General features: G+C 47.0%; 1 protein-coding gene across 6 annotated transcripts in view; it reads right to left on the bottom strand.

Annotated features, from left to right (window-relative positions):
* Positions 1–12,442, bottom strand: part of THRB (thyroid hormone receptor beta) — a 438,776-nt gene that overhangs the window by 26,780 nt on the left and 399,554 nt on the right. Inside the window, exon 1 of one of the 6 annotated variants that reach the window (XM_069212032.1) lies at positions 5,139–5,567. The exons of the other annotated variants lie outside the window; for them this stretch is intronic. Coding sequence (XP_069068133.1) covers positions 5,139–5,463 — 325 coding nt within the window. The 5' untranslated portion in view covers positions 5,464–5,567. Of the gene's footprint in view, positions 1–5,138; positions 5,568–12,442 lie in introns of those variants that run through there. 6 annotated transcript variants of the gene reach the window in all.

Raw genomic sequence — 12,442 nt, 5'->3', positions numbered from 1 at the left:
TGGGTTCCAGTAATGATAAAGTGGGGGTCCATAGAAGTCAAAAGGTTGGGAACTACTGCTTTAGAGTATTAATAGTCAAAAAGAGGATATAGAACATTCAACCCTATGACAAAAGTCTAAAATAATGATTTTACAAAAAAAAAGTTTAAATTCTTTCTTAATCGAGCAGAATTGGGCAGAACACAATCTACACATGACCAGTGCTTAAACTAAGCAAAATACAGAGTTTTAAAACGGCGACAAAGACACTTCAAGAAAAAAGCCCTGCATGTTTTGTTCGCTATCAGTGGCACAATTCAACCTCCCAGTGAGAATAATGCGGTAACCCTCTGTGGCAGCAGCACTGCTTTAACTGGCCTGGTACTGTCCGGTACTGGGTACCGACACTTTTCTATTTTGAGAGGAGAGTACCTGCACTCCTCAATAAAAACGCAATACTTTTAATTGGAGAGTGCCTGCACTTCTCAGAAACAAGCAGGCACTCTGGCACAGAGTGCCTGCACTTCTATTTTTCCATTCCAAGCACTGGGCAGCAGCATCCACAGACCTTGGTGCCGGGAGGCGAAATGCTTGGCCTAACACAACAAAAGGGTTAACAGAATGGGGCAAACCCTTAACACAAACTCTGCACCCCCAGGTCTGCAAAGAAGTTTGTTGTATACACAGAAAATCCCAAATCGTGGGTGCAGAGCAGAACTGGGGAGAGTTCCACTGCCCCTAACTCACGAGAAGTGCATCTCTACATGGTGGTGTCACATCAAGGAAAGTGACGTAAACGCCCTCCACTACCAGACACTGAAAGTACAAGTTGTAAAATCATCTAACGAATGGCACCTAACACCACCAAAAATCACTCAGAGAAACCCACGCAGAACCCTACCACAGGAGGCCAAACACAATAGGTGGGACTGACAGAGGGCTTAGAACAGGCCCAAAAGATGCTCTACAGCAGTGGTTCCCAACCTTTTGACTTCTGTGAACCCCCACTTTAGCATTACTGCAACCCGAGGACCCCCACTGAATTATTATTGGAATCCGGGGACCCCCAATTGAGTCACTACTGAAAGCTGGGGACCTAATCTGTTAATATTATTTAATTTTCTAAGCAGTCGTGGACCCCCTGAGGGGGCTTCACGGACCCTCAGTGGTCCCTCGACCACAGGTTGGGAACCCCTGCTCTACAGCATGTATTGTGAGGCACACTTGAGACAACACAGTAACCTAGAATGCTAGAGATCACTGGGAAGAAAGTGGTGTCTTGTAGAATGCCTCACTCTGGTGAAAAGCATAAAACCCAGACAGAGTGAGTACAGTCTACGCTGGCATAGAGACTGAACACAGGACAAACCGCAAACCCATAGAGGAGAGTTAGAACAAAGAGTCACTAGGGAGATGTAGAAGACTGGGAGAAACTTTACCCTCCACTGCCCTGCCTATAAATATCAACGAGACACGTACTTCCTCAAGCAACGGAAGTCTTTACTCCTCAAAAGTCAAAGCGTTGAAAAAGCCAACTGGTCTGGCTTGCATTTGGAGTCATGACTAAAATATTTGTTAAACAGTCCGGTGCAGTGGAAAACTGAAATAAAAAAAGCTACTTTCCCCTTACAATGCTAGTATGAACCAAATAATTTACTTGGTGCGATTCCAGAAGTCTTTTGAGATGCAAAACCGCCCCTCATGCACTGCAACGCATGCTCTGCCGAGGAGGTGAAATGATCCATCAAACCACCAATAGCACGAGGCGAGGCGCTCATTCTTCTGTGGGGCGGAGCCTAAGCCCGTCTATATTTACATTAAAGAATTGGTAACAATAGGTTACGTCACAACTGTGCTCCCAGGCAGACCTAAATAATTGCTACCATCCCGGAAGACCTGACGCCAGCAGTTGAGGACGTTCTTTCTGTTTGTGTTCGTCTCCCCGCCCCCTGGTGTTATTTACCACTCGTGGGGTTCACCCCTTCTCCCCCACGGCCTTGCCACGCGACTTACCGCAATCCTTATTGTTCAGGTGACTATATGTGGTGGTGTAGAGTCGAAATGAGGCCACACCGGCTAATTCTCTGAACCAGGAATGTATTTAATGTATGGAATGTGGCATTTCTTGCGGCAAAATGCAGACAAATCATTGCACATAACACCCATCCCTGCCACATTTATACACAAATGCCGCAGCTAATTACTAGATGTCTTGACCTGATGTTCATCTCGCAGTGTATTATGGGATATGTTGACCCCACAAACTTCTGATAAATCCAAATGTATTTCAGCAAATTAGAAATCTCTCTTACTGAGGCGCCAGGTCAGATGTTCTGTAGCTACCTATCTCCTGTTTACTCAAGAATAATAAAAGAGATTGACACTATAAAGTGTGCTTTTACTGTTGTCTTTTTGTTATTAATTTGTATTTCGCAGGTAAGAAGTCTCTGTAATAATATCCTTGTGCCTGGAAGCCACAGTATTGATGTGATTAACGTGTTAAGGTGCTCTCCATGCCAGAAAGGAATAATTTGCACCATTAGTGTGACAGGTGTAATCACCTCGAACACTATGTGATCAGTCCTTGTTCACAACAAGTCTAAAGGTGATGTCTCTATATGGTGACCGGAGAAGGTTTACATAGGGACATTGAGTACACGGCCTGCATATCATTCAACCTGGATTCGTAGTATATTTATAGATATGGTCCTATCACACATTTATTGTTGCTAATGTATACTCTAGTGTTAGTGTTAATTAAGAAATCTTGTTAAAAACTCATACTTTTTTCGAGTTCAGGGTTGCACAAAGTTATAATTCCACCAGACAAAATTTTGTAAAGACGACAACCTTCGCGGCATCACAAATCTGTGAAGCTTTTCCCTTTGCAAAACTTTATTTACGTGCACAATTTCCATAAAGAAATTTATTTTTGGTGCGTTTTCCTACAAATATATAAGAGTATGAATCCTCCTGCAAAAAGCAGTTTTTCAATTTCCTCCTCCCAGAATATCTAGTTTTGCTGGATTTGTCAACTGCTTGTTTTTCTTTTCGAAAATCCCCAGCTTCATGAATTTGGTGAAATTAAAAAAAGACACATTGGTGAAAGTCACTTTTGCACACCATGGGAAGAAGTGAATTAGTTTAATGCTTTAATAACGATAAATTAAATTTTAAATGTATTGTACTGTGCTTTTTGTAAAATGTTGTCTGAGCCCAGATCAAGCTAACTGTCCTCTAAACCTCAGTCGCAGTGGAACAGGGGGGAGTTTTGGGGTCCACCCATAGCTGGGTGACCATGACCGATGGGAAGTAAGTTTGGTGCGTCCACTGGAATAAGATGAGCGGCATCTATCCATTCATTCATTCATTCATTCATTCATAAGTCTTCCCGAGTGCAGGTCAGTTGAGTTTCTGTAAGGTAGGTAGGCCTATAACAGCAACAAGTGGTAACAATACTTCTGCGAGAAAATACTGTATGAGGCCTGCGTGTGGGGAAAGGTAGGCGTGCAATCTCCTGCACAAGGCAAGACAAGTTGGTTGTGATTTGTGAGGTTCAATAGTCACATTCATTCATAGCAAGAAATTGGGAAATGCAGACAAAGTGGATGGGGGTGTGAGAGAAGGTCCTGCAGCCTCCAAAGGGGTGTCAATGTCCTTTAGATCAGAAAGACATTATGCGTCATTTTAGGCAAGTCCACGCTATATTAAGAAACAGTTGTTAGGTCTACAAGCAACATTGATGGTCTTGCTGTGCAACAGACCGAAGCCGATCTAGGTTTCAAGACTCGACCATAACATAGGGGCTGCGAGTTCCATAAAGGCTGCTGCCCTCGTGACCCAATTTACCAGGGTCTGCCCCAGAGATGGATGTTGGACCTTTCCTGGGATGGGGCCGGCCATGTTGTGAACAATCCCAGGTAAGATCGAGGGATAGTGGAACCTACCTGTAGTAACATGGAGGATACTGGGTTATTTCAAAAGCTGCACCTCAAACGCTTTACAAGGCCATTTGGAAAGTTTATACCCGGATCACCCGTGGTCAATGCTACTTGGAGAAACACCCCCAAAACTGCCTTGGTCAAATCAGGGTTGTCCATGGCTAAGCCAGGGATCCCCAGAGTTGGTCCGTGGATACAAGAGGGAGTGAATGCAGCCCCATCTGGCGGAGTCCACTTCAGAGGTGGGGGAGCTGATCTGAAAAGATGGGTTGTGGACCTCCCTCCAGAAATCATTTGAGAAAACAGAACTTTCTCGAAGATTCTTGTAGATACTTGTAATCGACATAAAAGCAAAGGTCCCACTTCCCACTAGGTCTGATGGGCGGGTAGATTTCTTGTGTAATTCCCCATGGTTTGAAAGGTGCCCACTTCAGGAATCATTTGACAGAACAGAACTTTCATGAAGATTCAGAGGGAACCAAATACAATTTCCACTCTTTCTCAACCTAGCCTTTAGCAAAACAGATCACATTTCCCTCATCAAAATGTTGCACTCATCGACTGAGCCTCTGCCCACTGATCCAAAACAAACACTCTGTGGATCAATTTATTGGATGCAGAAATCTGAGCGTGTCCTGAAACACCCCGGGTGCAAATCTCAGAGAGTCAATGATATGAAAAAATTGATCACAAGAACTCTGGTTATTACAAGTATTAGACTGAATAAAATTAGAAACCCATGTGGAGGCCAGAAAAACAAATGAATAATTTCCTTTTTTATTCTGCAGTGCCTAGCGACTCTCTGAGCTTCAGAGCACTATATATATATATATATATATATATATATATATATATTCTGCTTTAACACAGCATAGGGTTATTCCTTCCTTCGAAACATCCCTTTGGACCCCAGTCTACCACAACCACACGCTTGTAGTCTCCTCAACTCTAACATTGTCTGCTTCGTACACATTTCACCTCTCTTTTCCGTCCTTCGACTTGTCCATACATCATGCATGGCTCTTAAACTACATGGTTCACCCGAATTACTCGCTTAGCAACCTCAGCAGATGCTACTTCCAGCTTCGGCCAGACATCGCTCATGGTGGTCGTCGCGACAGGTAAGAAACGCAATATTCACCACCACTCACTCTGCAACTCAACGAAACAACTCAGCCAGACACAAAGACGCAGTGAAAAGAAATAGATGCCCCATACCTTTCTTCAGAGCGTAGGATGGCGACTGCGCTTGTGAAAAAGACGACTTTTCTTCGGTGAAATACTCTGTTGGGCCATAGTGGTTGAGTGTGGTGTCCATGTCAGAGTACTCGCCTTTAAACATGTTTCCAGGGTAACCACAGGCGTAAGGCTGATTCAGCGCCCAGGCCTGTTCCATATAGATGTGGCTGTTGTGTAGGGCAGCCGCATCACAGGCACCGTAACCCTGGTTATCGTCAATATATGCGCAGAAGTCTGGCGGCTGTAGGTAGCAGTTGAGACCAGGTCCTGGGGGAGCTTCCGCCTCTTGCATGCAGTAGTTCATTTTGAGGTCTGTGGCTGGCTGCTACGTTGACCTACACTCAACAGCCAATGCATGTGCATGGGCGTGGGGCGGCGACCAAAGGAGGACCAGGGCAAGCGCTGTCCAAAACCTCGCCTCCAAATGCAAGCTGGTTCAACCTCCCTGGAGCTCCAGGCGTGCCAAAATGCGACTTGTAATCGGTGGACTGCCCTGCCAGTAAGCGCCCTGGGAAGGAGGTTTATGACAGTTCAACCAACTAATCTGTGACTGCAGCTAATTCCCAGGCAAGATGGCGGCCCAGGCCAGGTAGAGAAGGCCCGCCACACTGGGAGGAGGCTTAGAGACACTGCGGCGGTTCCACGGTGTGTAGACAATACATTGGCCAGACCCACAACTCAGCCCCTTTTTCTAGGTGATTAGGGAGCAATTTGCAACGACTTCTGTCACTTCTGATGAGATCTTAAGAGGAAAAGACTGAAAAGTAGCCAGAAAGCTTCACAAGATGCCCTGGAAATCCTTAAATCAATACCTTGGGTTTTGTTTAGGGATAATCTCATTGACGATCGAATGGCGCCATTTTGACCCTCCAAACAACAGACTAGTTTTGCAAAACTGAACATCTTAATCCCAGGTTCGCTCTATTGATTTTCCTCTACAGCTGTGAAAGCCGGCAGCTCCTCTCTGCCTGCAGAAGTAAGCTGATTTCTGTGGGCAGAGGGGGTTTAAAGAAATTCCAGACCCAAAATACTAGATGTGAACGTACTTAAAATATATATCTATTAAAAAAAAAATATATATATATATATCGTTTTATATATATATATATATATATATATATATATATATATATATATATACACACTTATTGTGTATTATATATATATATATATATATTTATATTTGACACAAAGATGTCCGAAATTATTTGACCAAATTAATGATTTACAAAAAGTATCTGTTCTGCCAAAACTTGAACTTTAAAACGAATATCCAGCAATATTTTTCTACTAATGGCAGAAAAGATAATTCACTCTGAGAAAAGAGCAGGCAGGCAATTATTAATTTGCGATTTCTCAGCCAGTTACACAGTTGATGACATTGTTTGCAAACACTTTTCTTGCCAGGTACTGATCCGTAGTAGGGCAGATCCTGCCGGGGGAAGGCGAGGGACTCTGCGGCGGGTTAGGGAGGACTGACTATTATGAATCTGCCAACTTTCGGAGGAAGATTTAAATCGTTGTGAAAAATCGACTTGCAGGATTAGTGCTAACACATATTCTGTATGACGGTGGCGGTTCTCAACTGATGGAGAATCTGCTAAGAACAGGTTTGTCAACTTTGCGGCAAATCATGAAATTGACCGTCACCACCACCTCCCATTCAGCACTGATGCCTGCCCAACCCCAGTCTGACGAGGGGGGTGGTGAACAGATGTATGAAGCGTGAAATGATACTCGAAGGGGGCCCTGCCACACTCCCATGTACCTGAGGGGTCCCCTGCCACACTCCTATGTACCTGAAGGGGTCCCCTGCCACAGTCCTATGTACCTGAGGGGGTCCCTGTCACAATCCTATGTACCCGAAGGGGTCCCCTGCCACACTCCTATGTACCTGAGGGGGTCCCTGTCACACTCCTATGTACCTGAGGGGTCTCATGCCACACTCCTATGTACCCGAAGGGGTCCCTGCCACACTCCTATGTACCTGAAGGGGTCCCCTATGTACCTGAGGGGTCCCCTGCCACACTCCTATGTACCCGAAGGGGTCCCTGCCACACTCCTATGTACCTGAAGGGGTCCCCTATGTACCTGAGGGGTCTCATGCCACACTCCTTTGTACCCGAGGGGGTCCCTGTCACACTCCTATGTACCTGAGGGGTCCCCTGCCACACTCCTATGTACCTGAGGGGGTCTCTGTCACACTCATATGTACCCGAAGGGGTCCCTGTCACACTCCTATGTACCTGAGGGGTCCCCTGCCACACTCCTTTGTAGCCGAGGGGGTCCCTGTCACACTCCTATGTACCCGAGGGTGTTCCCTGCCACACTCCTATGTACCCGAGGGGGTCCCTGCCACACTCCTATGTACCTGAGGGGGTCTCTGTCATACTCATATGTACCCGAAGGGGTCCCTGTCACACTCCTATGTACCTGAGGGGTCCCCTGCCACACTCCTTTGTACCCGAGGGGGTCCCTGTCACACTCCTATGTACCCGAGGGTGTTCCCTGCCACACTCCTATGTACCTGAGGGGGTCCCTGCCACACTCCTATGTATCCGAGGGGGTCCCTGTCACACTCCTATGTACCCGAGGGGTCCCCTGCCACACTCCTATGTACCCGAGATGGCCCCTGCCACACTCCTATGTACCTGAGGGGGTCCCTGTCACACTCCTATGTACCTGAGGGGGTCCCTGTCACACTCCAATGTACCTGAGGGGTCCCCTGTCACACTCCTATGTACCTGAGGGGGTCCCAGCCACACTCTTATCTACCTGAGGGGGTCCCTGCCACACTCCTATGTACCTGAGGGGTCCCCTGCCACACTCCTATGTAACTGAGGGGTCCCCCTGCCACACTCCTATGTAACTGAGGGGTCCCCTGCCACACTCCTATGTACCTGAGGGGTCCCCTGCCACACTCCTATGTAACTGAGGGGTCCCCTGCCACACTCCTATGTACCCGAGGGGGTCCCTGCCACACTCCTATGTACCTGAGGGGGTCCCCTGCTTCACTCCTATGTACCTGAGGGGTTCCCTGCCACACTCCTATGGGTGGGGGTCCCCTGCCACACTCCTATGGGTGGGGGTGCCCTGGCGCTTGCTGATGCACTCCGTTGATGTTTTAATCACTGGTTCCCACTAACACTCCTTGGTCAGCTTTATGTCCGGTGTGGGCTTCACACAGCGCTTCCAGAGGGCAGATTGGAAGCGGGGATGGGAGTTCCCATTCCTAATGTATTTATATAGCGCTTCACACCCGTCCCCTGGGGAGGCGCTTGCTGTTGATCCCTTGAAGATATCACACAGTTTATGCCGGTAATGCAAGATGCCACGCGATGGTTAATCATGATGTGAAATCCCCAAGCGCCCACTTCCATGACGTTTGTTTGAGGACTTGGGACACGGAAGTCCCAGTTTTCAATGGGGATTCGATTTTCTGAGACCTCGACACGGGCACGCACGAGGCTCGTTGCCTCAAACCGTGAGTAAAACCTGTGTACTGGGACAGTGTAAGTGCTTTAAATGGAAATACAGAAGTGCAGGTACTCAGTACCGGAAAGCACCTGCCCATTTAAAGCACTGGACATTACTACAAGTGCATTTAATATACAAGGCCAACAAACGTGATGTGCGCAAAGTACGTAGGAAAGCCTTTCAGAATATCACAGAATCCCCTCTCTACACCAGGATATAGCTGTATAGCGCTTGGACCACATTTAGGCTGCTTCAAAGCCCCCATCGCTTCAAAGTATGAAGTGGGTAGGTGGGCAGTATAAAGTGCGGTGGTCAGAGGAAGGCAGGCCGGAGACTTGAGTGCAAGAGAAATGCAACAGTGACATAAAACAAGCATTGGCAAAGCCACCGAGCCTCACCTTTGGGACCTACCTGGCCTGCGGTAGAGCGTTGGGACGCTGAGCTGCATTGCCAACATGCAAAATAAACAATAAATGGCAAAGCTAATAGATTTGGAACCAGTGGTTTTTATCAATGTTACTGATTGTACATTACATATTTTATGCAATACTGTAAATTAACTATTTGCTTTAGTGCAATGTTGTATTGTAATTAGAATTCAGTAAGCACTGACAAAGCCAAGAGGCTGAGTTATTGGGTCTTCCAATGCTTGTATAGTACATGTGAGTTGAGTGGCACTTAGGTGACTGAGTGAGTTCTGCCTGTGGGAGGGTGTACATGATGGAGCACGACTGAGAGCTCTGGAGCTGAGGCTGAAGGCAGTGTGAGTCAGTGGGCCATAACAGTGTTCGAGTTACATGCTCACCCAATCATTGGCCTCTCTCCACTGTGCACATAGAGACATACCATTTGTAATTACGAATTCAAATTATGTACAACAAAATCATTGTTGCCTCTCATTTATATCAAACTGGTAACAAGCACTCACAAAGCCAATAGGTATAGCATTATTATAGCAGAAAACTCACAAAGAGGCACTTACGTGCTGATTAGTCAGCATACTGCGTAAAGCACAGGATGGTAGTTAAAAATTTTTTAAGCCACACCCTTAATTGTTTATGCCATTCCCAGTCGCGGCTGGTGACTTGAAAAAGTGACTTGGCGGGGGCAATGAAAGAAAAATAAACAATAAAAAAATATATATATATTTCACTGAACGTCGCCGCCGCTCTCTGCTGCACTGAAGGCACAGGCTCCCAGCCTGCCCTGCGCCATTCATGACGCTGCTCAGAGCAGCGTTACGATTGGCTGGGCGCTCGAGCGCAGACTGGGAGCCTGTGCAGGCTCTCTCCAACTCGGCAACACAGTGCCAGGTTGGAGAGCGCCCTTGTGTACATGTGTTTTTGGCCGGCTTGAGACGGCCGGCCAAACATACATGCGCACTGAGGGGAGTGCACAGAGCACTCCCCTCACCGCTCGTCACCCCATGGCCCGCCCTTTTAGAAATAATAGGATAACAAACATTGCTTATTATCCTTTTATTTTTAAAGGTTTGCAGCTCCTGTTGCTGCTGGTAGGTGGAGGTGACGCTTCTCCGTCCAAGCGGAGAAGCCCCCTTGGCCACACTTCTTTTAGAGTCTCCCTCAAGTTTTTCAACTCACTTAAAGCACTGTGGGCCATTACAGGTTTTTGCATGCAGACGGCTAAAAGCTGTCTCATAGGCGAGATCTAAAAACAGTGCTGCTGTAAAACTGTGGAGTCCTTGGAATCAAATCTAAAACTTATGGAGCAGAAATAGGGAGCGACCACTTTGCTCCTCTGGGGCGCTCACTCTGCGGTGTCCCTGGGAAGGAAGGAGCTCTGATAGTGGGATGTACCAGAAGGGGGAGCTGTGGACTTGAGTGAGTGAAAGTTAAGGCCACACCTCTTCCACTGTGGCCCCTAAGCTGTGATTGCAGGGCCCGGGGCCCTTGGTGCCACCTCAGAAGAGGAGCTGCAGTATTTGTTCCCGGCGGTGGTTATGCAAAAGTCCTGTAGGTCATTTGCTCCTTGGCAAAGCAAATACAAATATCCTCAGCTTCTCTGGGAGTCAATCGCAAAGGGAGAAACACCTGCAAGAGACAGCAACGTGGAGCAGAGAGGGCAGGAGCAATACGGAGCGTGCGGGAGCAGAATAACTAAGGACAGCGGTAGGGGAAGCAACAGTGGTGGGGAAGCATCACATGGTAGAGTGGAAACAACACAGGAATACAGTGGGGAAAGCAACATGGAGGAGGTGGGGAGGAGAGCGAACTAACAAGGAGCGAGGGAGAGGGAGCAACGTGGAGTGTGGGGGAAGTAAATGGGCAAGACAGCAACAGGTGCGGGGAGAAGAGAAGTAAACAGACAAGATAGAAAGTGCAGAGGGGAAGAGAAGCACACTACACAGACAGATGGAAAACACATCCACCATTCTGTAGTGCTTAAATAAAAAGAAAAAAAAGCACCTAAAAATGAGCAGTGGAAGTAATGCGTCCATGTTCCAGGGAGGGACAAACACAAGAAGAAGTAGTAAAACCCACACAAGCTAACAAATAAAAGCTATGCAAATGTGAGTGGCACTGAAGACAACCAATGGTAAGCAACGGGTGGACTCTAAGCCCACTGTAAGTTGACAAAATGTTTCATAACACTCAACGCATGTGCTGTCTAGCAGGTGAGGCCTAAAAAAAGGTGTGATGGTAGTCACGTCATTCCTGCTGAAGCATGAAGGTGTCAGAACGCATGACCATACCAGCTGAATGATGCGGGCACCATTTGTTTGATTTTTAATTTACCGGTCCATGAGGTAGCAGACAGTTTACCAGCGATGCCTAGCACAGGGTAAGTGTGCCAACAGATGCCCACCATGTGGCACAATGCGCCTACAGAAGCCTAGCACAGGGCACAGTCAACTAACAGACTCCTTCCAGAGGGCACAATATATACCTATCACACAGCACAATGTACCAGCAGATGGCAAGCATGTGGCACAATGCACCAACAGACACCAGCACATGGCACAATTTAGAAACCACAGAGCACAGTGTACCAACAGGTACACAGCAGAGATCACAACGTACTAGCAGATACCCAACACAGGGCACAATGTACCAACAGATGCCCAACACAGAGCACCATGGATCAAAAGACACCTGCCACAGGGCACAATGCACATACAGATGTTCACCATGGGACACAAGGCACCAACAGGGCACAATGTACTTTTTTCGACAGAGAGAAGCAAAAAGGAAGGGAACTACTTCCAGAGCTTTTCTTGGGTGGGGAGCTTTGAAGCAGTGTAGCAGAACACAAATAACCTGTGACCTGGCAAGCACTTGCCAACTCTTGCTTTATCCTTCCTCAAGAGGCTGCCATCTCATTACCGTTTCTAGGTTGGGCCTATGAGACAGCAAAGCTGTTTGGTTGCAAAAGACTTATTGTCAGATTACCAAGACCTAACACTGGGCTTAAAGTCCACCCATTGCTTATCATTGGTTGGCTTTATTTTCACTCTCATTTGCTTGCCTCTTATTTGATGGCTTGCCTTGTCCATCTTGTCTTTATCCCTCCTTGGAGGATATCCTCTTTACTAGTGTCCTTCCACTGCTCACATTTAGTGAACTACTTATTACTTTTTGCTTAAGCACTCCACAAGAGTGCATGTGTTTTCCAGCTGTCACCCTAAAGTTATTTTCTCTCCCTCCGTGGTGCTCTTTTGTGTCCATCTGCTCCCCCCGTGCTGCTCGGTCTTGTTTTTTTTTGCTGAAGCACTACACAAGTGCATGTTTTCCAGCTGTCTCCCAAGTGTGCTTGTCTTCACCAACCCTGCGACCCATGTTGCTCCC

The sequence above is a fragment of the Pleurodeles waltl genome, chromosome 10 (genome assembly GCF_031143425.1).
Source record: "Pleurodeles waltl isolate 20211129_DDA chromosome 10, aPleWal1.hap1.20221129, whole genome shotgun sequence".
Classification (NCBI taxonomy): Eukaryota; Metazoa; Chordata; class Amphibia; order Caudata; family Salamandridae; genus Pleurodeles; species Pleurodeles waltl.
The sequence above is the reverse complement of the archived record's forward strand: the minus strand, read 5'-3'. Positions and strand labels throughout refer to the sequence as shown.